This window comes from Peromyscus maniculatus, chromosome 22 (genome assembly GCF_049852395.1).
Source record: "Peromyscus maniculatus bairdii isolate BWxNUB_F1_BW_parent chromosome 22, HU_Pman_BW_mat_3.1, whole genome shotgun sequence".
Classification (NCBI taxonomy): Eukaryota; Metazoa; Chordata; class Mammalia; order Rodentia; family Cricetidae; genus Peromyscus; species Peromyscus maniculatus.
Genome location: NC_134873.1, coordinates 17,907,125 through 17,933,041, shown reverse-complemented (window position 1 = coordinate 17,933,041; position 25,917 = coordinate 17,907,125). Strand labels below are relative to the sequence as shown.

At 39.0% G+C, this 25,917-nt stretch overlaps 2 protein-coding genes across 6 annotated transcripts in view; one reads left to right on the top strand and one right to left on the bottom strand.

Moving 5' to 3' along the window:
• The window catches only part of LOC143270186 (putative Polycomb group protein ASXL2), a 342,260-nt gene that overhangs the window by 62,909 nt on the left and 253,434 nt on the right, over nt 1-25,917 (top strand). The gene's annotated exons all lie outside the window — the stretch shown is intronic.
• The window catches only part of LOC143270190 (putative Polycomb group protein ASXL2), a 273,546-nt gene that overhangs the window by 90,764 nt on the left and 156,865 nt on the right, over nt 1-25,917 (bottom strand). For 4 of the 5 annotated variants that reach the window (XM_076559175.1, XM_076559171.1, XM_076559172.1 and 1 more), the window contains exons 7-9: nt 17,236-17,344; nt 11,981-12,128; nt 2,017-2,132 (exon numbers count right to left, since the gene is read on the bottom strand). In XM_076559175.1, coding sequence (XP_076415290.1) covers nt 2,017-2,132; nt 11,981-12,128; nt 17,236-17,344 — 373 coding nt within the window. Of the gene's footprint in view, nt 1-466; nt 675-2,016; nt 2,133-11,980; nt 12,129-17,235; nt 17,345-25,917 lie in introns of those variants that run through there. The other variant, XM_076559173.1, reaches the window with a different exon arrangement.

Here is a 25,917-nt window from a genome sequence, read left to right as displayed (position 1 = left end):
CATTGTCTCCTTACTTGTCAATTCTTGATATAATACAATCTCCTAGTTCATACCAAATTATGAGACTAAAATTATGTCAGTTTGTACTTATTGATTATTAGATTCTTCTTGGAAGAAGCTGCTATATAACCCAGGCTGCCTTGAAATTAGAATCCTCCTGCTACAGCCTCCGGAGTACTGGGATTATGTGACTATGCTGCCAGACAAAGCATTTCAAGAAAGAAAAAAAGAGAAAAAGAAGGGGGGAAAAGCAACCTGGAATGCATATTGAGCCAATCCAAACAACACAGCAAGGAGTTATCTTGAAAAAAAAAAAACCAATCCAAAGCCAGTTCTTTGAAAATTCCAATAAAACAGAAAACTCAACTGGCAATTAACAATGGGAACAAAGAAATGAACAAGGACAAATGAAAAAACAAAACATTATATAACTTTATAGCAGTACATGCAATAAATGAGGTAAAAATTTTTTTACTTTTTTATATTATTATTTATTATATTATAGAGTTGGGGGGGGCATGTATATAAAAGTCAGAAACAATGCCAAGGAGGTAGTTTTCTTTTCCACCATGTGGGTTCCAGGAATCAACTCAGGGTTTCAGGTTCGGGGGTAAGTGCTTTTACCAGCTGAGCAACTTTACTGGCACAGAAATGGACCATTTTCTAAGAAAAATCTCCAAAATTGATACAAAAGGAGACAAAGCAATTGACTAATATAATAACAACAAAGAACAGTATAATTCAAGGAAAAGGAATCTTACATACTATTCATTCAACCTAGGGAGTAAAGACAATTTCTACAACTTTCTCCCCAAATCTAGAATAAAATAAACAACTACACAGTTTATTTTATGATGTATTTCAAAACTGCACTACAGTAGAAGAATGCTGCAAGACAGGGTCTTGCTACTGTACAATCCAGGATGGTTTCAACTCTTCCCTCCCTCCCTCAGCCTCCAATGTAATAGGATTACAGATGTGTGCTACAAAACAACAGCTGACTAGAAACTCAGTTATTATTTATTTATGGTTTTTTGAGACAGGTGTCTCTGTGTAACAGCCCTAGCTGTCCTGGAATTCACTTTGTAGTCCAGGCTGGCCTCAAATTCACAGAGATCTGCCTGGCCCTGGAGTGTTCTTAAAGGCATGCGCCACCACACCTGGCTTAAAAACTAAAATTTAAAAAAAAAAATTTGCATAAGCTATTTTTTTTAAGAATAAACACATAGGTTCTATTCCATACTTAGAATTAGTACAATATTAAAAAAATCTAGCAATATGATTCTATATATAAGATTAAAAGTAAAAAATCTACCTAATCATTGCAGTAAGCTCCAAAGCAAACCAACCTGAGGATTGGGAATGTGGCTCAGTGTGAGAAGTATTTGCTCACTGAGTGATGGGTTTCATCCTCAGTACCCCCAAAATAACCAGACACACATAAGAAAAGCTCTTAAAATGTAAACACCTATTCATGATTCAGAACATATACCTCAGCAAACTAGGAAAAAATCTGGGTCTTCAAAACCATGTTAAACCCTACATACAATGGGTGATACAGAGTACAAAAATTACTAGCAGCAAATTAGCCGATTGCAGACATTTACCCTGTGAAGACATCAATCTAAAGTTTTCAAACAATTTTCAGTAATTAACAGAAGATTTGATGAAGTGTCTTATTGAAAAAGGACCTCGATACATCATTGTCCATTACACAACAGAACTAAAGGTGTGAAACACCATGTAGCTCTCATTATTATTAATTATTCGTTTTTTTTTTTGTTTGTTTGTTTGTTTTTTCTAGACAGGCTTTCTCTCTGTAGCCCTGGCTGTCCTGGAACGCATTCTGTAGACCAGGCTGGCCTCAAACTCACAGAGATCTTCAAAACTCATAGAGATCTACCTGTCTGTCTTCTGAATGCTGAGATTATAGGCATGTGCCACCACAGCCCAGCTTTCCTAATTATTTTTAATTGGAGAGATTATTCTTCTGATAAACAGAGACTTAATGCTTACCTGTTTTAATGCCTTTTTGCTGTGCTTCTGTGATGGAGAAATGACTTTACTTGCTGGAATGGTAGGTGATGGGCAGCCTGACTGAGGAGAGGATGGCTGTGACAGTCTAGATGATACTAGGGAAAAATTGACAAGGAAACATTTGTTATCAGAGTTGATATCAAGCACCACTCCTTCCCCAGATCATATGCTGCTACCTGTTAACAACTGTGACCAAACACTTTAGGAAAGGATCTTCTCTTTGGAGTTGTCCTGCAAACAGTCTCCCCTTTCAGTTTATTTCCTCAGAAAGTTCTAGTGCAGGATGATAGGACGGGGAAGGGGCGAGTATTAGTATAGATGACTTCTCATTGTTTACTATATTAGAACTGATTAAAGGAGCCATGTTATCAAATTAGAACTGTAGTATCTATGGTCCTAAGGTAAACTTGAAGATGAATAATGACAACATGGTGGGAAGTTATGAAAGGTTTAAATTGAAGACAAAAAGGCCATTTCTGCTTTAAAATTCTTCCACTGTTTCAACCCTGTCACTCCTTCCCTCAGGTCCCAAGTTTTCAGCCTATCTGTTCAAGACGGGTTTTGAAGACTTCTCTACTGGAAACAACCACTTCCTATGCCGTCCGTATCTGCTGTGCATAGCCTGAAATGGACCACACTGAAGTCATGGCAGGCACATGTTTATGCTCTATAAAACTTAATATCATGTGAGCACATTTTAAAATTTTATTTTTTACATCCATGTAATGCCTGTTGCCCACAGAGGCCAGAAGAGGGTGTGGCATCACCTGGAAAGAGGTTACAGATAGTTGTGAGGTGCCATGGGCGGGTGATAGATATTAAACCCGGGTCCTCTGGAAGAGCAGCCAGTACTCTGTTGAGCCATCGATCCAGCCCCATTTTAAAATAAGGTGTGTGTGTGTGTGTGTGTGTGTGTGTGTGTGTGTGTGTGTATGCACACACACATGATCACGAACACATATGCATACATCTGAGGACATTGCCCATGGAGGCCAAAAGAGAGCATCAGATCCTCTAGTGATGGAGTTATAGGCACTGTGGGCAGCCCAATTGTGGATGCTGGGAAACAAACTCATGTCTTCTACAAGATCAATGAATACATTTTATGTTAGTTAAGGAGAAAGATGAAAATTGTTGGTTCAGACATCTCATGTGAGAGCAAGGAAAGTTCAATTTAAGAGAGGAAAGAACCTAGAGATGACTCTTGAAGAATACACTTTGCCTAATATTTTCTTTTTAAATACTTGACCTGAAAACATTTATAGCAAAATGGTATTGGTTAAGACCATGAAGATTTAAGACACATGAAGTATGTGCTGCTAGATATCTAACTGACACAAAAATAAGAAATATACATAGTAAAATAAGCAACGCCTAGAGTACAACATACAACTTTACTCTTAAATGTTCTAATATTAAGACAATTTAACTTTGGTTCTGTATCCTCATCTTCATAACTATCATGTTTATATACATGGGAAGGAACTGATATAACAATCAGCTTTAAAAAAAAGCACCTTCTATGTTCTAACAAAAGCATAAGTTCTATTTTCTATTCCAAGCTCCTGAAATTCTATTTCCAGTGATAACTAAATCTAAATAACTAGGTTTGTATCATTACATTCTTTTCTGTGCAAATAAAATAGTACAAAGATACACACTGGCTGCTATATAAGTTCTCATAACCTATATTTACTTATCAAAAAACTGAATCAGCTTGAGAAAAGATACAAAGCTAGTATGGAGCAAAGGCAAGATTTAAATTTTATTTTCAGAACAATGAATAAGTACCTGGAATAGCTGACAGTGGTGACCACTGAAAACATGTGCTAATATCCGAATTCTCAGAGCCTGCGAACATTGCTTTATTGGTGAAAGGACTAAGTATCTTATGATTATATTACCTAGATTATGCCAGTCAGTCTTAACAACATATTTTTTACTTTTCAAGACAGGGTCTCAATTTACAGCCCTAGCTGGCCTTGAACTCAGAGAGATCCACCTGCCTCTGCCTCCCAAGCATTGGTATTAAAGTTGTGTGTTATCACATCCCACACAACAAAGTATTTTTATAAGAGACATAGTGAAGACAGATTCAGAGAAGGTGAAGAAAAAGCCAGGTCAGAATAAAGTGGCCATAATGCAAGTTAGTTGGCCATCACAGAAAGCCAGAAAAGGCAAGGAACAGAAGAGTCTCTCTGAAAGCCTCTGGAGGGATAGCTTCCTTGCTGACCCCTGGGCTTACAAACTGACTTTCAGAACTGTGAGAGAACAAATTTGTGTTACTTAAGCCACACAGTTTGTGGTAATTTGCTGCTTCAGGAACCATATAGTAACTAAGTTTTGTTTTGTTTTGTTCTGTTTCTGAGAGTGTTTCTCTGTGTAACCCTGGCTGTCCTGGAACTTGCTTTGTAGACCATGCTGGTCTCAAACTCATGGATATCCACCCACCAGCCTCTGCCTCCCAAGTGCTGGGATTAAAGGAGTGCACCATCACCACCACCACCACAACTGGCGTAAGTTTTTAAAGTATTACTATCAACTTACAGACATTTGAAACATACATTTAAAATGTTCAAATAAAAATCAAGCCTGGCCTGGTGGCACAGGCCTTTAATTCTATCACTTGGGAGACAGAAGCTTTTTCCCTTGCTTCTGGTTATCCTTAAAGCCTCAGTCCTAATAGTACAGCCATCTTTAACACAGGCTGTGCCCAAACCTTCACCTCAGCCACTATCAACAAGAACATCTCCCAGAAGTCTTTCAACCTAAGTTAACTTTGTCACAAGTTTCGTTTCTAGGATGTACTTGAAAGAGAACCCAATCTTCCCCATTCAGTAACTTAGCACATATAAAAAAATGCCAGAGGGCTAGTGGATTTACCATATTTTCTAACTCCTGTTAGCAAATTACTGATTAAAAAAAAAAAAAGTCTTGACTATATGCTAACAGTAATGTGCTCTGGGAAACAGGGATCCCTTACAATGAAAAGGAATATTTCACTGACTCTTTTTTTTTTTTAGCAAACCAAACCTCACAACTTTTCCTTATAACAAGATAAAAACTATAACCATGCAGCGTCTTAAATCCCAGCACTTGGGAGGCAGAGGCAGGAGAATCTGTCAGTTCAAAGCTAGTCTGTCTGCTCTACATAAGTTCCAGGACAGCCAGGGTTATATAACGAGATCCTGTCTCTAAGGGAGAAAACAAAACAAACAACAATTATCCATGCAGCTGTTTCATATTATAGTATTTATAACATATTTGGGGGGAAAGACAGAAATTTCCCTTAGCTATGACCAAAAAACAGTAAGAGAGACAGTTGATTTTATTAGTAGTTTTTCTGACATCATTCCACCTTACCTTGACTTGAAATTCCATTAAGCTCTTCTCTGAACATGTTTCCTGTCTGAAAGCTAAGAACCAAAGCTAGAAACTAGTAATTTCCTCTACTTTACATATAAATCAATAAGCTAGATTCAATACTGGACTGAGTTTCTGAGTTCTAGTCTGTTCCTATTTGGCTGAAAGGTATAAATATCAAGAGTTTCTATCAATTTTCAACTAAAAGTATCAGTTTTGCTGTCAGAGCTCTGTATTTTTGCACATAAAAAGGAAGTGGGTTTTTGATACTATCTCAATGTTCTTCCTGTCTTACAATGCATTTGAAATCATGATGTCAAACTCAGAGTCAAAGCCCCAAATAAGAAAAATGAACAGCAACAATTAGTATTGGAGAAATTATTTTGATAACTTCAGAGACTGTCTCATCAGAGTATAATTCAAGGAGAAACAGCCGACACGATACTCATTTCTAGAAGAGCGATGAATCAAAAGCAGATCAAAAACAATGCTGAATTTGCTATTACCTAGTTGTCAACATCTATTATTATGTAGGATGTAGAATAAGGTTATACTATTCAAATTTACCTACGGAGCTACTGACAGTGGAATTTTATGATTGTTATTTAAGGTATTTCTGCATTATTTGAACTTACCTTAATTTTTTGGCATGGCCATTAACAGACAAATGCACCAGCAACAAGAGCCACTGCTCAAAGGGTCGCTGCACCAGGTGTAGCTTTTTTCAAAAATTTATTTAAAAGAACAAAAAAAAAAAACCATCTTCATTTTACATGAACGGGTACTTTGCTTCCATGTATACCTGTGCACTGTGTGGGGCCAGGAAGGGGCATGGGATCCCCTAATGAACTTACAGATGGTTGTGAGCGGCTATGTGAGTGCTGGGAAAGGAACCAGATCCTCTGCGAGAACAACAAGTGCACTAACTGCTGAGCCATCACCCCAGCCCTGCATGTGTGACTCTTAAAAGGTAGGAATGAGCCCGGCTTATTGATATCTATTTAGCAAGTTCCAGGCCAGCCACAGCTACACAGTGAGACTTGTCTCAAAAACCAAAAAAGTAAAAATAAAGCCAGATGGGGTAATCTGCTTGTCACTCCAGCTCTTGGGAGGTAGAGGCAAGAAAGCTAGGAGTTCACAGCCAGCTCTGGCTAAATAGTCAGTTCCAGACTAGCCTGGGCTATGTGAGAACATGTGAGCACTCCATCCCCAAATAAAGATGTTCCAATACATTCCAAAGACAATGATTTTTGTTCACAGTTTAAACTGGCCACCTTTAATGTTGATCTTCTTGTTTATGAAGCCACCTAGAAAATATGAATCTTGCTAGGTATTTCCTTTGCCTGATGTCTTGGCTTTGTTCTATAATTTTCAAACTTATAGAGAAAAGTTGAAGCTGGAGAGAAGTGGAGAAAAGACAAAGCCCCTTTCACCTGTAGCATTAGCCTTCCCAAATCGGGGGTTTAAAAAATCTGCAGAATGGCCAGGCAGTGGGAGCCCAGCCTTTAGTCCCAGCACTTGGGAGGCAGAAGCAGGCAGATCTCTGTGAGTTTGAGATCAGCCTGGTCTATAGCGTGAGTTCCAGGATAGCCAGGCTACACAGTGGAACCATGTCTGGGGGGTGGGGGGATTTTTTTAGAATAAAAGACCTGGGCCACAGCTGCTGTTCATCATTATCAGGGATCATTCTGAAATTATTTATCAAGGATTTGCAAGAAGGCCCTATTTCATTTTGTTTCCATCTCATTTGTGTCTGATAACTGAAGTTTGGTGCCTCTCCAATGAACTTGTAAACTAAGATTATGGAATTAGTTTTCTTGAACTGTATGCATAGTAGTTATACCAGAGAACATAAATGAGTAAGTTAATGAATTATTTCCATGCTCCCCAAGAGTAGCACAACCACTAGATTGGGGATAAAGAGAAGGAAGTAAAAAAACAAAAACAACAACAACAACAAAAAAACCACCTATTTTTCTGATATGGCACATCAACAGTTCTCAAGGCAGTTAAAATTAACAAGTCTATGATTACGGGAAGCATAATTCAACTTAGAAGATATTAAAACTGGGGAAAACTGAATGTCTACTCTACGCAGGAAAATCAATACCCCATAAGGTATTCAGAAGTCTAAAATTTCCCCTCTTCAAACAGAATCTAACAAAAAGCTAGAGATTAACAAGAATAGATGGTAAAATGTTATTCATAACAGAAAAGCCTTCCAGGGAAAGGGTTGTCATATAGCCATTATTCCTTACGTGTCTTAGGTTCGCTATGAAAAGATATCAAATGGTATGAGAGCAAAGACAGGCAGACTACATCTGGTGTTAGCTAGTAGTAATGAACATTCTTTTCCTAGTAAGGAGAGAGCTGAGAACAGCCAGTGCTCCAAGCCTGGGACCAGAATCAGACAAGAGTTACAAATAAGTAATGGTAAAGCATCTATGACGGTCACAGCTAAGAATAAATTAAGGTAAAAATTTAGAATGTTGTCCAACTCATTTCACCATTTAAGTTAAATAAAAATAAAACTTGCACTTTTTTTTTTCTTTTTTGTGGTAAGATCTCATTATGTAGCTCTGGCTGGCCTTGAATTCATATCTGGCTGCATCTGTCTCCCGAGTGCTGGGACTAAAGGTGTGTGTGCACCACCATACCCAGCTAACTGCATATCCTCACTGCAAGATGCAGATTTACCTCAACAATGACCTCAAACTGAGGTTGGTGAGACGGCTCAGCAAGGAAAGGTGATGACGGCAGCATAAGCACCACGGTCTGAGGACGGTGCCGGAAATCCACAGAGCGGTGGAAGGACTGAACAAAGTCGTCCAATGACCTCCAAACTGCACCGTGGCGTAGACCCAGGCCAGCTAGTCCCTCTTTCGCTCTGTCTGCCCCCCATGCACACAGCACACACATACTCAACATTTTTTAACAATTAAAATTAGGACCTGGAGAGATGGCTCAGTGGTTAAGAGCACTAGCTGCTCTTCCAGAGGACCTGGGTTCAATTCCCAGCAACCACTTGGTGGCTCACAACCAACTGTAATGAGATCTGGTGCCCTCTACTGTCATGCAAACATACATGCAAATAGAATACTCATATGCATAAAATATGTAAATAAATAAATCTTTAAAAAAACAAAAAGAATTAAAATTAATCACAGACTTAAAACTCAAGATGATAAAACTTCTAGAAGATATAGAAGAAAATGTAGGTGAGCCTAGACTTGGTCATCACTTTTAGATACAATACCAAAGGCTCAAGATCACAAAACAAAGGACTGATAAACTGGACTACATTCAAATTAAAAACTTCTGCTTTGTAAAAAGAAACTGCCAGATCCAGGACTAGAGAGATGGCTCAACGGGTACCAGTCCTTGCCAAAAACCTGACAACGTGAGTCAGATCTCTGAGACTCATAAAAAGCAGATCTGGAAGCACTGACCTACAATCCCAGCGTTCCGAAGGCAAAATGGAGGTAAAGACAGAGGAGCTGCCCAGAAGCTTCGGGGCAGTGGCAGAAATAAGAGAGATTCTGCCTCCAATAAGGTGTAAGTAGTGAGAGCCAACTCCTGAATGCTGTCTTCTGATCTTGACACTGGCATGCACGAGCATGTCTCATATCCACATACATACGAACACACACACATTTGGAGAGGGGAAAACTGCCAAAGGGGGAAGGACTATAGTTTTTGAGAAAATATACAGAAAAAAACCTTACCAAATAAAAGACTATAATCCAGGGCTAGAGAGCGGGCTCAGCAGTAAAGAGCACTGGCTGCTCTTGCAGAGGACCCAGGTTCAACTCCCAGCACCCACAATGGCGGCTCATCACCATCCATAACTCCAGTCCCGGGGGGATCCAATGCCCTCTTCTGGCATCTGTGGGCACCAGGTACGCACATGATACAAACATACACTCAGATAAAACTTAAATACACATAAAATGAAAATAAATCTTTAAAAAAAATACTATTCAAAATGAACAATGAACTCCTGAAGGCCAATTATTAGAAAACAAAAAACAAACAAACAAAAAAACCCTGACATCCTAACCTTAACAAAAATGGGCCAAGAACCAGGGCACATTTCTCACCAAAGAGCCTATTCAAATGGAAAATAAGCATGCAGAAAGACTTCTCCATACATGCAATCAGGGAAATACAAATGACAGCAGTGACAGACAGATGCGCACCATTAGAATGGCCAAAGTCTAGAAGACTGGCAGACAATACGAACTGCTGGTAAAGATTCAAAGCAACAGCAACTGCCATTCACTGTAGTAGTGTGGCAGCGTTTTACAACATTTAACATACTCATCACAATGCATCAGTCACACTCTTGTGAATTTACACAAAGACAACATGTGCCCACAGAAAAACAAAGTTCATAGTAGTTTTCACTCATAAATGGTAAAACATGAAGTAACAAATACATCTTTTAGTTGGTGAATGGCTATATGCAAATCATGTCAAATACTATTTAGTTCCACAAGGCAATGTACCATAAGCCATGAAAACGCATGGAGAAATCTCCAACACACATTACTAAATTAAAGATGCCAATCTGGAGCCAGTGAGGTGGTTTGGTTGGAAAACACCTTGTCGCCATGCTTGACAATTGAGTTTGATCCCTAAGACTCACATGGTTAAAAGGAGAGAATCAATTCCTGTAAGATGTCCTCTCATCTGTATACAACTGTCATGGCACCAGTGCACATGTGAATGAAGGTGTGTACAAGAACACACTCAGAAAAAAAATTGTAATGTCAGTTTTAAAATAATGCCCATTTAATGCCAGGCAGTGGTGGTGCACGCCTTTAATCCTAGCACCTGGGAAGCAGGGGCAGGTGGATCTGTGAGTTCAAGGCAGGCCTGGTCTACAGAGCGAGATCCAGGACAGCCAAGGCTACACAGAGAAACCCTGTCTCAAAAAACAAAAAAAAACTAAAAATAAATAAATAAATAAATAAAACAATGTCCATTTGAAAAGGTTCCAACTTTCTGATAGTCTCAAAAAGACAAAACCATGCAGATAGTAGAAAAGATCAGAAGTCAGCCAGAAGACTATGTGGACGGGGCAGTGAAAATACACTGTATGGCATTTGTGTGCACACATGTCTTTGTAAATAACGCATCTGTCCCAAGTTTTAGAAAGTACACTACCAAGAGCGAATTCCGGCGGAAATAGAACCCGGATGATAAGAATGTGCTAGTACACATTACCAAGTACAAGTAACAAACATAGAAGAGACATGGGACAAACCTGACTGCTAAAACACAACTCCAAAACATAACTTCCAGTCTGTAGTTTGAGCACTCAAGAGGCAGAGGCATGATGATTAACCAATTGAATGCCAGCCCAGTCTACATATCCAATTATAAACCAGTGCTACATGGTGAGACCCTGTTCCAAAAAGCCAAGAATATAACACATGTAAGCAAAAAAGCACAAAGCAGCAAAACCTGATGTGAGCAAGTCTGTGCATATGAACAAGTAGAAAGCAAATGGAAACACTGTACTTATCAACCCGAATCTAAAAGTGTTCTCCAAAAGGACATTTTTTGTGTGGATGCACGCATGTATTTAAGTGTCTACCGTGACCACTCTCCATGGGTTTTCTCCCTTATAGATGTATGTGTAGTGTGCAGGTCGGATGTGTGCAGAGGCTCAACACTGATGTTGGCGTCTTCCTTGAGTACTCTCCACTTTCTATCAAGGCAGGATCTCTCACTAAACCCTCAGCTTGTCGACTTGAGCTAGTCTAGCTAACCAGGATCCTGTCTTTGCTTAAGTGCTGGCTGAGATTACAGGCAGCTGTCATGCCTGGCCAACATTCTGGGACTCGAACTGTGGTCCTTATGCTCATTATATATTCCCGTATTACAGCTCCCAGAACAACCCCACCAACACACCCCCTCTTTCATCTCTCTCTCTCTCTCTCTCTCTCTCTCTCTCTCTCTCTCTCTCTCTCTCTCTCTGACAGGATCTCTCATTGAACCTGGAGCTCATAGTGCTGGCTAGGCTGCATGGCCAGCGAGCCCCAGGAAATGCATAATTCCTCATCCCCTTTACTGGTGTTATATATCCGTATGTGCTAGGGATCCAAACTCGGTTCTTTATGCTCACACAGCATATTAGCCACAGAGCAATCTCCCAGCTCCTAAAAGCATATATATAGATATCTACATAGAGAGAGATTTATATATAGATACAGATTTGTCTGTTTCATTTTGGTTTTTGAGACAGGGTTTCTCTGTGTCGCCCTGGCTGTCCTGGAACTCACTCTGTAGACTAGGCTGACCTCGAACTCACAGAGATCTGCCTGCCTGCCTCCCAAGTGCTGGGATTAAAGGCACGTGCCCCCATGCCCGACTAGAAAAGTCTATTTTTGAAAATTTCTCAGTCACACAGTCCAAAAGGTCCATGAAGCTGGCGGCTGCTGCACTGTGTCCAGCAGGTGAAATACAGACGCTTCCGCCCCTGCAGGCAACCAGGCAGAGCACTAGGCTACAGGGAAAGAAGAGGCGGATGGTCGAGAGCGAGAAGGCACTGCCCTGCAGCAGTGGGGATTACCTTTCCTCTTCCACCTGCTCTTTCTCCCCTCTTTGTGGCTGCCGCCATCACTGCTGCTGCTGTTCTCAGAGCTCTGAGAATCTGACTGACCATCACTGCTTTCTTCTGAACCTTCTGACAGCTCTTTCACTCCATCTGGCACATCTTTCTGAAAATGTAGGCATCCTGTTAGGATTATTACCATTTTAGCAAATCCAAACTAAATTTCTAGTATGTAATACAGTAACTTAACTGATTAATTTTTACTATTATAAAATAGTAAAACCACCAATATTAGCTGAAATCCTGATACTTCCCCCTTTTTTTGGTCAAATAAATTAATTTTCCACCTACACCCAGAAGATAAAAATTATACACAACATTCATATGCAGGTACCACATATGTTTAAGTTACAGAAAATTGGTAGCCGTAAATCCAGGTAAAAGACGTAATGTTCAGGTTTAAAAAGCTAATAATGATTTTGTTAGACATATTTGTGTCGGGGGTGGGGTGGGGTGGGGTGGGGTGGGTTGCCCTATGTATTCTGAATTCAATTCTAGAATTAAAGTCAGGAGAACAAGATTATCACATTATTTTCACCTAACTGGGTCCTCAATATTGGTTAATGAGTAGCATCAAGAAAAGGAGTTTTTGTTTCGTTATGTGGTTTTTTGAGACAGGGTTTCTCTGCGTAACAGCTCTGGCTGTCCTGGAACTCTCTTTTGTAGACCAGGATGGCTTCGAACTCACAGAGATCCAACTACCTCTGCCTCCGAGTGCTTTAAAGGTGGGCAATTAAAGGCGTGCGCCACCACCGCACAGCCTGTTGTTTGTTTTTTAAAGAATCACATCAATCTCTTTAGTTTCAGCTCTGAATAATGAGAATATTAAACAGACAGCATAACTATGACCATTTCATGTGAGAAAAGAGTAGCAGCATACGAAAGGCTAGTGATGCAGGGCTCTCTGGCTTCATCTTCTCCCAGTTACACAGCCTTAGTCTCAATCTCCCATAACCTCATTTCAGTGTCTAAGGTGGGGTGATAGCACCTACCTTAAAAGAGCACACAGAAATTAAATGAGCTAATTAATATTAAATGTTCACAACATAGCCTTTATGAGAGCTCAGTATTAGTTACTATGTGTTTACATAGTACAAAAAGCTTATATAAATGGATAAATGAATGTTATTTCTTATGGATTTTCTTTCCATCAATACTTTGTTATCCCATATAATTATTTTTATCACATTAAAAATTGAACTGACAAACACAAAAAAATTGCCCTCCATCTAACTGGCACCACATGACATCTACCCAAGGCCATTAAGTCCGATTGAGCAAGAACAGTATTTTTCCACTTAAATTTTTTTCTCTAATCCATCTCTTATGTTATACACTTTCTTAAAATACAGACCCCATATTTTTATATTCCTTCTTTCAAAATGCAGGACAGCTTTTATAGAGTTAGTTGCCAGCCAGACATCTTGACCTGTAGGTTCAACAAGTATCTGAAATACAAATATAATTATCTTCTTTTTGCAAAAAACTTGTGATCCCCTTGGGATCAACGGCTCATGATCTTAGAATCATTTCTCACCCACTGTTTTACACATACCAAATGCAACGTGTTCTGTGCCTCAAATGTCTTGTGTCTACCTATATTACTACTCTGAGTTCCTACACCAAACTGTAATCTCCTTTTCATAAAAATCATAACACATAGATCTGATGACATGGTTCTCTCTGAAGACCTCTGCCATCTACTTACTCAATACCCCACCCAAACACAGAGCTCAGTCAGGGTAAAACTTTGTTAATTTATCAATTATCCCAACTACAGTGATTATCACTTAATCCAATTTCCTCTACTTTCAAATTCATCCAGAATTTTATCTGTTCCTTCATTTGAGCTACTTATCCTTGAAGGCCTTCACTCTTCTTATGTATATGTTCAAGTCCAACTTAAATCTTACAAGTAATAACACAAACTTTCTAAACCCCTTTATTCAAAACTAATCTTTATTTTGTGTCATTATAATGGAAGAGTTTCACAATATATTTTGTAAATATGAAAATTTTAATAACTAAAATGTAAGCATTACAGAGATCAAGAACTATAGATTATTCATCTTAGTCTATTTTTGGCATAGACTTGACGATATGATTATTTGAACTCTTAGTTTTTTTCTTTAAAGATTTTATGTATGAGAGTTTTGCATGCATGTATACACACACCATGTGTGTGCAGTGCCTGTAGAGGCCAGAAGAGGGCATCAGGCTAGAAACTGAATCTTGCTTCTCTGTAACATCAGCAAGTACTCTTAACTGCTGTCTACAGTGAACTCTGAGCTCTTGCTACAGAGTGCTGAAACTTTTGTACTTTCCTGATCAACAGCAGATTAGGAAAACCTATTGTTCTGCTATTTGGTCTTTGACTCTACTGATAATTAGATCGTCTGTTTGGATGATTCTTTGTTGGCTCGGAATGGTCTGCCTCAGAGTAGGGACTGACTACTAAGAGAAACAATTATGTAATTAGAAAATTGGAACTTTTAGTCCATCTTCTCAAGAACGAAGGTTGAGTTGATGGCCAATGACAAAAATCACACTCATATCACAAATCCTCCATAAAAACTCTAAAGACCAGGGGTTTGGATGAGCTTGCACATGGCTAAAGTCTGTGCTTGGAGACTGGTATGCCAAGACAGATTCTATACTCAGTGGCCACACCTCACTTCATAAATGTCTTTTATCTACATTACAATAAATAGAAAACTCAAAGATTTTTTTTTCCTCTAACATCTTTTGTAAGCAGTCCTAGAGCTTAGGTCTCATCCAAAGACTTGTAACTAATAGCTGAAGTGAAGGGTAACCTTTAGTACTGGGCCCTTTGACCGACACAATAGCCAAACAGTGAAAACTGAGTTAAATTAAAGGCAGCTAGCTGACTTCAGTTGGAGAACTGCTTGATATATGGGAGAAACCCCCGAACACATGGTATCAGAAGAACTGTACTAATTGGTATGTAATAACAGAAAATACATTTTGAGGATTTCTTTCCCTCTCTCTCCAACACAGTACGCATTTAATGAATGCAATTAAAATCATGGAAGATCTAGAATAGCTAAAGTATCAAAATGAGATCATGAAAGCTTCATTTAGGGCTAAAGTCCCATAACACCCACAAGTTAAACACTGCAGACAGTCAGAGGAAGTTAACATTAAAAGGCAGAATAGGGCTGTGCTATATATATTGTACAGATTGGCCTTGAGCTCACTATATAGGTCAGGGTGATCTAGAACTGGACAGGACCTTTTACCTTGGCCTCCTGAGTACTATGATTGATAACCATATGCCACCACATTAAGCTGCTAGATGTGGGATTTGTTCCTCTTTTGTTTTGTTTTGAGACAGGATCTCACTGGCTTGCCTGCCTAGAATTCAGAGATACCTACATCTGCCTCCAGAGTGCTGGGATTAAAGGCATGCACGGCCACCAAACCTAGGTGTTCATTTTCTGTGTTTTGTTTTATGTTGGGTACCTGTGTGCCATAGCACACATATGAAAGTTATAGGACAACTTGTAGGAGTTGGTTCTGTCCTTCATTTATATGTGCCCAGGGAACCAAAAACAGGCTGTCAGTGCCTTCACATGCTGAACCATCTCAGCACCTCAGGTCAGAGTTCTTAATGTCAGTGGACGCAATACTGCCACTGAGCACCGTGATAAGCTCAGAGACAGGAGGCAGTGGGACAGACAGCGGTCTCTACGGACGTGTCACTTGGGGTACAACAGTCTGTCAAATAGTCTGCCATTCTGGTTTGCTGATAAACTTCCTTTGAGAAACAAGCCCTCTCCTAATTATCAGGCTGTCACAAGCTCAACTACAACCCCACATCAAGGATGACAACGATTCGACATTTGTCAACAGCCATAACTCATGAACGGTGGGTGTCACACGGGTCAGTCAGTCTGAGTGAGGTGGAGCCCTGCTTCAGTCTTGGACTCTTGTCTCTAGACTGTCAGTCTGTAGAACGGAGACTCGGACTGAATCCGTGGACGAGGAGGAGAGGCTGACTGAGAACAAAGTAAAAGAAAGAACAGACCAAGACCAGATGACACCTTTTGATCATCTGGACCCAGCCTGGATTTCCCATGAATGTTTAGTTTAGCTGTATGAGTTCACACATTTTCCAGCCTATTTACTAAGCTCATTTACATTGGTTTTCCTACTCATAAGTGAAAGGATATTGATGAGAAAAGGTCACCATTTCAGTGTACAAATGAGGTATTAGCCAGCTTGTTATGGAAGAAGAAATGTGGGTGTGGAATCGGATCAAAGTTCCTATTCTTCTTCTGATACAATACAGCCAACACTGGTCAGGAATTACATCTTTCAAACTTTACTTTTTCCCATTATTAAAAAACGAATAAGGGGTTGGGGGTTTAGCTCACTGGCAGAGCGCTTGCCTAGCAAGTGCAAGGCCCTGGGTTCGGTCCTCAGCTCTGAAAGAAAAAAAAGGAATAATAACCATAACTAAGTTTTAGTGGGGAAATTTATGAATAAAGAAAAGAATCTGGGCTAGAGAGATGGCTCAGTGATTAAGAGTACTGACTGCTCTTCCAGAGGTCCTGAGTACAATACCCAGCAACCACATGGTGGCTCACAACCATCTGTAATGAGACCTGGTGCCCTCTTCTGGCGGGCAGGGGTACATGCAGGCAGAACACTGTATACATAATAAATAAATCTTTAAAAAAAAAAAAGAAAGAAAGAAAAAGAAAAGAATCTATGGCTCTACGCAGTATGTTTCAAAAAAAGAATCCTCAATTTGTAATTGAAATATTTTGAAGTTCTGTAAAATAAGAAACGGGCTAGAGAAAGGGCTCAGCAGTTAACACTGACAGCTGCTCTTCCTTCCAGAGGACCTCAGGTTCAATCCTCAGTACCCACAGAGTCACTAGCAACCATCTGAAACTCTAGTTCCAGGGAATGAAACACCCCCTTCTGGCATCCATGAGTACTGCATGTATGTGGTACACGGATACACATAAAATAAATCTAAAAAAAAAAACCCATGTTAAATAAGAATATATACAAAGGGTGCCTTCTTAGTATTCATGAGGCCCTGCCTTCAATTCCCAGAACATCTCCTCCCTCTCCCAAATTTATTTACTTACTTATTTTAGGGTTGAAATATTGAATTCTGTCTCTGTGACTCAATTATTATACATTGTCACTTACTCTTTCTTGGCTCCCAAGCAACTTACCTTCAAAGTATATACTCCCATTCTACCTGGGACTTTATAGAAGATGCCCTCTTCACCTCGGGAGTTTGTGTGGAGCATTGCATTTAAGCATGCAAGAGGGGAAGTCCCACTACAAAGCAAAGCAGGTGAAGAGCATAGTGATTAGTTTATCTCTGAATATTCTTTGTAATGCTGACTTAATTTCTTTTTTTTTTTTTTTTTTTTTTTTTTGGTTTTTCGAGACAGGGTTTCTCTGTGTAGCTTTGCGCCTTTCCTGGAACTCACTTGGTAGCCCAGGCTGGCCTCGAACTCACAGAGATCCGCCTGCCTCTGCCTCCCGAGTGCTGGGATTAAAGGCGTGCGCCACCACCGCCCGGCACTTAATTTCTTTAATTGATCAATATTCCTGTTTTACTAACTGTAAAAAATATTAATACAGAAAGATATTGCCATGAAAAAAAATGAATGGAAAATTCATTTTTGAGTATCTAAAGGGGAAAAAAATCCGTAATCTAACATTTAAGTAAAAGAAAAACAAAAAAATCAACATAGAACAATATCAAATTTATTTTGCAAACCTACTTTATTTACACACAAAACTTTGTAAGTATAATTAAAGTGGAAAGCATGTACACGCACGCGCGCGCGCGCACACACACACACACACACACACAGATTCAAATAAATCTCCAGCTTCTTGTGTGCTGCTGCACTAAACTAAATCTGATTTGTAAACAAAACTGCCGTGGTTTCTTGTACTTAAGCTTCACAGGAGATCACTTTAAAGACAATTTACAGACTTATTTTGCATGGATTAGCTTTCTTTCTCATTTTCTAAAATTTTATGTGCATAATAATTCATTATTATGATGAAAAAAGTTTTTTGAGTGGGGCATGATGGCACACAACTATAACCCCAGAATTTAGGAGACTGAGGCAAAAGAATCCCAAGTTCAATGCCATTCTCTACTATAAAGCAAGCTCCTAAGGGAAAAAATTCATTTTGAAGTGTCATCAGACTTTACTGTGCTCTCAAAAAAGGGCAATAAAATTCACTAACAGGCATCCTTATCTTGGTCTGTCACTACATTAAGGAAATGGAACTGGGATTGTAGAGATAAGACCACTGGCTGCTCTTCCAGGACCAGGGTTCAATTCCCAACACCCACATGGCCACTAACAACTTTTTGTAATTCCAGTTCCAGGGAAATCCAACATGCTCACACAGACACACATGCATGTAAAACACCAATGCACATAAAGTAAAAAGTAAATAATTTTAAAAAAGAAAAGAAAATGGGTCTAATGTTCTACCATAAGTCTAATGTTAAGCACTTCTGCATTAAGAAACAGGAAGGTATAGTTAACTGCATGCGTTTAATCCCAGAACTTGGGAGACAGAGGCAGAGGTCAAGGCCAGCCTGCTCTACAATCAGTACTACACAGAGAAACCCTGTCTCAAGAAACCAAAAACTAAAAAATGAAAAGAAAGAAAAGAAACAGAAAAGAGAAGTATAAGCAATGCATTTTTAAGCATAAAACCACATCGTGGTGATATTTTATCTGTGTCCCCCAGTAAAATAAAGCTTGCCTGGAGATCAGAGGAAGGCCAGCCACTATAGTAAACACAAAAGTCATGCAATGTTAGCACACATTAATCTGTCTGGATCTCTGTGAGTTCAAGGTCACACTAGAGAACAGAGCCAAGTGTAGTTACACACGCCTTTAATCCCAGCACCAACCATAGGAGGTCTGTACAGATAGACAGGAAGTGACAGAGCTGGGCAGGCAGAGGAAGTGATGTAGCTGGGCTGAGAGAGCCAATTAGAAAACAGAACGGAAAAGGCATATAAGTCTGCTTAGAAAGGAAGTCGCTCTCTTTGGAGCCTGGCAGCTGTTCCTACCCCTCTGATCTCTGTCAGATTTTCACCCCTATTTCTGGTTCTGTGTTTTTATTTAATAAGACCGTTTAGAAACTCATTTACACCACATGCTTTAAAAAGTATACCTGAGCATGGTGATCCACACATATAATCAAGCCTCTAGAGCAGTGGTTCTCAACCTTCCTAATGCTGCAACCCTTTAATACAGTTCCTCATGTGGTGACCCCCAACCATGAAATTATTTTCACTGCTCCTTCCTGTCATTTTACTACTGTTATGAATTGCAGTGTAAACATCTGTGTTTTCTAATGATCTTAGGTGACTCATAAGAAAGGGTCATTCAAATCCTCACATTGAGAACTGCTGCTCTCAAAACTGAGGCAGGATGAAAACAAGTTCTATGTTAGCCTGAACTACAGAGTAAAGACCTGGAAAACAAAAACAACAAAAAGGGGGTATGTTATAAAATATCGAATTATAGAGGCTAGAAAGCTGGCTCAGTAGTTTAGAACATTTGTTGCTCCTGCAGTGTACCCAAGTTCAATTCCCAGCACCCATTTAGAGGCTCACAACGATCTATAACTCAAGTTTAAGAAGATCCAATGTCCCCTTCTACACTCTGCAAACACCAAGCATGCATGTGGTGCAAATACACACACACAAGCCAAATATTGATACACGCTAGGCATGGCAGCACACACCTTTAATCCCAGCACTCGGGAGGCAGAGGTAGGCAGATTGTGAATTCGAGGTCAGCCCGGGCTACAAAGTGAGTTCCAAGACAGCCAGGTCTACACAGAGAAACCCTGTCTCAAAAACAAAAACAAACAAACAAAAAGAGGCAAACCTGCTCTGCATAATGATTATCAGGCCAACCAGAGATACATTGTGAAATTCTGCCTCAAAAACAAACAAATTCATACACATTAATTTTTTTAAGTCTTTTAAAAATCAAATTATAGACTGACTACCAAAAAGGAATAAAATTGTATGTTCTCAGATGATTAAGCCTGTGGATTTTATTCAACAGAAAAAAGCTAAGAAATAGCTATTAAAATAAAAGCTTCAAGCTGGATGGTGAACACGCCTTTAACCCTAGCCCTCAGGAGGTAGAGGCAGATTCTCTGAGTTCGAGGCCAGCCTGGTCTACAGGGGGAGTTCCAGGACAGCCAGGGCTACAAAGAAAAACTGTTTTGAAAAACAAAACAAAACAAACAAACAAAAGCTTGAAATTAAGAACAATATTAAAATGTAGGATATAAAATGATAGAAAATATTACTAAAAACCAAGTGTTAGTCTAAGGTCAAGGGCTATAGTGTTAAAGAAAGCACACTAATCAATCCTTTTGTGTATGATTGGTAGGTGTTTCTGGTTTGTTTGTTTGTTTTAGGACAGAATCCTCATTCTGTAGCACAGGTCTGAAGTGGTGTGGAACTCTAGATGTAGCTTCTGGCATCAAACTCAAGGCAATCTTCCTAGTTCAATCTCTCAAGCATTAGAATTACAGGTATAGGATCTATGCCTAACATTGGGCGCTGCAACTCTTAAAGCAACACGTTCCTGTATCTAGGAAAACAGAAGTAATAAGAAAGCACGTTGAAAGTTCATATGGAAAGAAGTCAGGGAATGGTCTGGAGTCTGACTACAACTCCCTTACGTAGTTTTTGTTTTTCACAATTATTAAGGGGCAAAACAACTTAACAGGACATTCTCAACTCATCTTCCTCTCAGCTCCCTGCTGGTGATACTCAAAACCCTAAAACCAAATCTACTACAGAGACCACAAGCAACATGGACAGAAGTGGAGGACTGACATTAAGAAAGGCAGAGGCAGGTGGACCTCTGTGAGTTCAAGGCCAGCCTGGTCTACAGAGTGAGTTCCAGGGCAGCCAGAGCTACACAGAGAAACTGTCTCGAAAAACCAAAATATAGAAAGAAGAAAAGAAGAAAGGCAGATCTCGGGCTGGAGAGATGGCTCAGCAATTAAGAGCACTGGCTGTTCTTCCAGAGCACTTGGGTTCAATTCCCAGCACCCACATGGCATCTCACAATTGCCTGTAACTCCACCTCCAGGGGATCCAACACTCTCACACAAACATATATACAGGCAATGCACATAAAAATAAAAATAAATAAATCATTAAAATAAAAAAAGGCAGATCACTGGAGATCACTGGCCAGCCAGTCTAGCCAAACAGAAGAGTTAATGACTCTTCTGGGGAAAAGTAGGTGGTGGAAAAGGGAGCAGAATATACTTGATGTCCACTTCCGACCACCACAACACACTAATAAATACCAATAAAAATAAATAAATCACCAAGTATCCTGTATGTCTCTAATGGGCATGTGTTCATTCTTTTTTTGAACTGTGATAAGGTGGCATATCAAAATGCAGAGAGAAAGCCACAACACAAAAGGGTGCTAGGATTAAAGGCATGTGCCACAAAGCCCAGCTGAAACTGACTCTCTCTCTCTCTCTCTCTCTCTCTCTCTCTCTCTCTCTCTCTCTCTCTCTCTCTCTCTCTCACACACACACACACACACACACACACACACACACACACACACACCCCTCCTTGTTCAAAGGCTGACAGAGTACTTGACTATCATGCCTTGTGAGACCCTTGGGTTCAATCCCTATTACCAAGGAGGCAAAGTAAGCTCCTTGCCCAATCACCTACCGTTCACACAAAAGTGAGACAAAAAACGAGAGTTTACCTTCTATCATGACTAGCTCTGCAAGTCTTTCCTGTTCCACTGTCGATGAGACGTCTTTGTCTCATCGACACATACGAAATATCTAACTCCCATCTTAGCCAAGGTCATTTCAAATACTAGCTCATTATACCATCTAACTTTTAAATATTGTGATAAACAGGCCATAAAAATAAAAATTAGCTTTGAGAGAAACAGAATGCTTCTTCGTTTCTGTAATAAAGGTACTAACTACCTATCTATTTACTATCTTATTATAGATGATTAGGACGCCTAAAGTTTTTTTTTTTTCCTGGAGACAGTGTTTCTCTGTGTAGCCCTGGCTGTCCTAGATCTCACAGACCCACATGCCTCTGCCTTCCAAGTTCTGGGACCAAAAAGGCGTGAGCCACCACTGCTCAGCTGGGATGCTTAAAGTTCTTAACAGCTGGACCAAATCCCAAACAGTGTTTGTATCCAAACTAAGTACAAAAGGTTACACAAGATCTTATGATTCCAGGTAAAAGGAATGCCAACATGAACACAGAAATTGAAGCTCAGAATCTCTGTGAAGAAAATAAACTATGGGTATAATTATACAAGAACTGAACTGGAGACAATAAAAACACAGAAATCAGATAAAATTTTATATCACTGTCCTTACTGGGTAATTATTGCTCATTTAGCAATGCAATTTTGTATCTTAATAGCTAGTGCTGTTATAATTGCTTTAGGCTTTTTTATAAAAACTACTTTTTAGAAACTGAACTGGATCCTCTGCAAGAGTAGCAAGTGCTCTTGCTGCTGAACTGTTTCTAGACAGGCTTTGCTTCCTGCTTTTGTGAGAACTAGAATGCCACATGTGGATGTGGATATCAAAATTCTGAGTTTTTAAGTAGTAGTCTGACCTAATTATTTAACCAATTCATGATATTTTCTATCAGAAATTCTTTCTCAGAGAAGTAACTTAGATATGGTAAACCTTAGATTATATCAAATGGCTTTCACGTCAAGTCTCAAAAACAAATACTAAAATAGGAATGAGTTCTTAGGTGGTATTATGCATGTGGGGTAAGATCACAGAAAGTTGGGCATGGTGGCACACATCTCTAAGCCCAGCATTTCAGAGACAGATCTTAGTAAGATCCTGCTCAAAACAAAACAATTAAAAAAAAAAAAAAAAAAAAAAGACCAGAAGACAAGAAACAGCTCAGTCTGCCACTCTGTCCTCCAAGATGAGACCACCACTACTACCTGCAAGTGTCCAACAGACCAAAATCAAAGATCTTGCCACAAGAGCGCCACGATACACATGTAACTGCATTCACACATCATACACACAAATAACTTAAAAGGTTAAATCTTAATTAAGCTTCATTCATAACCCATTACTTAAAAAATAAATTATAAATGAAATGAACAGATTAACTGAAGTTGAGAGATTAATCTGAAGCTGTAAGCAAACATGGCATTCTATGACATGAAAATACAGATAGAGTTCCCTGTCCTCAAGCCTCACATCAAAGTCATAGAACTGAAATTTTAAAACAAAACAAAAAAACCCCACTATACTATAAACGGGAATTGCTACAACCAACAGCTATCTAAAGAGACCAGTAAACATCGACAAAAAGCCAATTCAGTAAAGGATTCAGACTATGAATTTTCATCTGTTCTGCCTGGTTTAAAGTAAGTATCCTTTGGGTAAACAATTTACCAATTATTTTCTCTGTATCAGTCAAGTAAATAAATATATTTTCAATCTCACAAGCAATAGGCAACACACATTGCTCTATCTTCTAAGCATTTTCATTAATGCTGAGTGGTACTTCAGTGCTCTAAGACAAATGACAATTTTGATAGGCCTTAATGTCAACAATTTCTAAAATTATGGCCATGTAATGGTTACAAATTACAAAAATTAACAAACCAAAACAAAAAAGCTCATTTAGTAACTAACATTTATATAATATCACTATTACTTTATTTCTAGGGCAAATCATTTTATAAAGTAAAAACCATGCATACATTGGCACATTCAGTAAAACTTGTAAAAGACTACATTATAATTGCTTAATACTCCTTTAGAATAAAGTAATACTTCTTACCTTCTGGAGTTGGAATGCACCCCAAGAAAACAAGAGGAGGGAAAAAAAAAGTTTTTAATTTTCTTTACAAGTAACAATAAGCTCCCCCAATTAAGTTATACCTTGATCTCCCAGCACTATTAACAACTCTCAAATTAGTAACAATCCCCATTTTGCTACATAAAATATTAATTTTTTAAAAATGCAAATTAGTCCAAAATATCACTGTCTAAAATTGCACACTTAAATTCAGCCACATAGTCTAATTACTTTAGAAAAACAAGTGAAAAAAAAAAAAAGAAAAACAAGTGAAATACTTGAATTCTATGAAAAAGTGTAATTAGAGTTAAGTGTGAATTTTTCATAGTGTTCTCCCCCCCCTGCATCTGATTGCCAAGAGTCATCGTAAAGCCATCAACTAAGGCCCTTGAGCATTATTTTCTTCTCTTTGATCTATAACAGAATTTGATGCGAATTTAAACAACAGACAAGAATATATTGCTGCTGCTGCTGCTGCTGCTGCTGCTGGGTCTAGAGGCACATGCTTGTACTCTTAGGAGAGCTATGGGTTCTAGGCTAGCATAGGCTCCTTAGTAAATCCAGCCTCATTAAAAAAAACAACACAACAGAAAGCTGGGAAGCTGGTAGACACCGTGATCTCACCACTTACAAGGTTCAAGAGTTCTAGGACAGCCTGGGTATTGTGAGAGCCTACCTTCCTTCCACTAATCCCAGAACTTAGGGATCTTTATGAGTTCGAGGCCAGCCTGGACTACAGAGTAAGTTTCAGGACAGCCAGGGTTACACAGAGAAACCCTGTCGCAAAAAAAAAAACAAAAACCTACCAATATCGAATGGTTTTGTTTCTGTTTCTTAGAAAAATGTTAGTAACTTAATAAAAAATGTGCATATACACTTTTGGGAGTTGGCTTTCCCCTTCCACTCCTACCATGGGATGGATCTAGATTGGATCCATACACCAAATGCTTTTACCTCTGGTCATCTTACAGGCAAAAAAATGTTCTTCATTCTTTAGTTTGTTTTTATTTTATTTTTTTTTATGTGCACTGGTGTTTTTCCATGGGTGTCTGGTCCCGTGGAACTAGTTACAGACAGTTGTGAGCTACCATGTGGGTGCTGAGAATTGAACTTAGGTCCTATGGAAGAGCAGTCCGTGTTCTTAATCAGTGAGCCATCTCTCCAGCCCATGTTCTTCATTCTTTTTTTTGTTTTGTTTTGTTTTTCAAGACAGGGTTTCTCTGTGTAGCTTTGCACCTTTCCTGGATCTCGCTCTGTAGACCAGGCTGGCCTTGAACTCATAAAGATCCTCCTGGCTCTGCCTCCCAAGTGCTGGGATTAAAGGCGTGCACCACCACCGCCCGGCATGTTCTTCATTCTTAAACTAGGGTCTTTCTAATGAAATCACTTTGGGGCAACTTAGCTTGGTAAGTAGTCAAAAAAGATCTCCTCTGCTGAGATAATGATTTCTGCCATAAAGTAATAACTATGAATTCTTTATTACCTCTGTTATGTATTTTTTTGTTTATAAGAGGTGGAGGATAGATAGTTTTGAGATTTTTATGATATCAACCCTAAAAGTGCCTATGACTTTGGTATAAAGTAAAAAATAAACTTTGAGACCACTATAAAAAAAAACAGAAAGCAAAGGGTAATAATCAACAACCACAAATCTAATGCTATTATATGTAGCATACAGTGTAAGTTTAATATAAATGATAGAATATATTAATCAGAAAGAAAAATAAAGACAGTATGATAGACTAAAAACCCCAGAGCTAGTTGTGTGACTCTTGTCAACTCTCAAGATCTCTATGAGCCTTCATTCATTTGTAAAAAATGAGACATAAAACACATTATCCTTTCCAACTGTCTTTTGTGGCAGTTCTGTAACTGTGTGTCTATTCTGTAACTAAAATAATGTGACAGGGAAAGGTTATAGGAGAGAATGCAACCGATGACCTCTAATTGTACAGCTCATCAGAGACATCACTGTATTATAACTATTAGATAAGTTTCT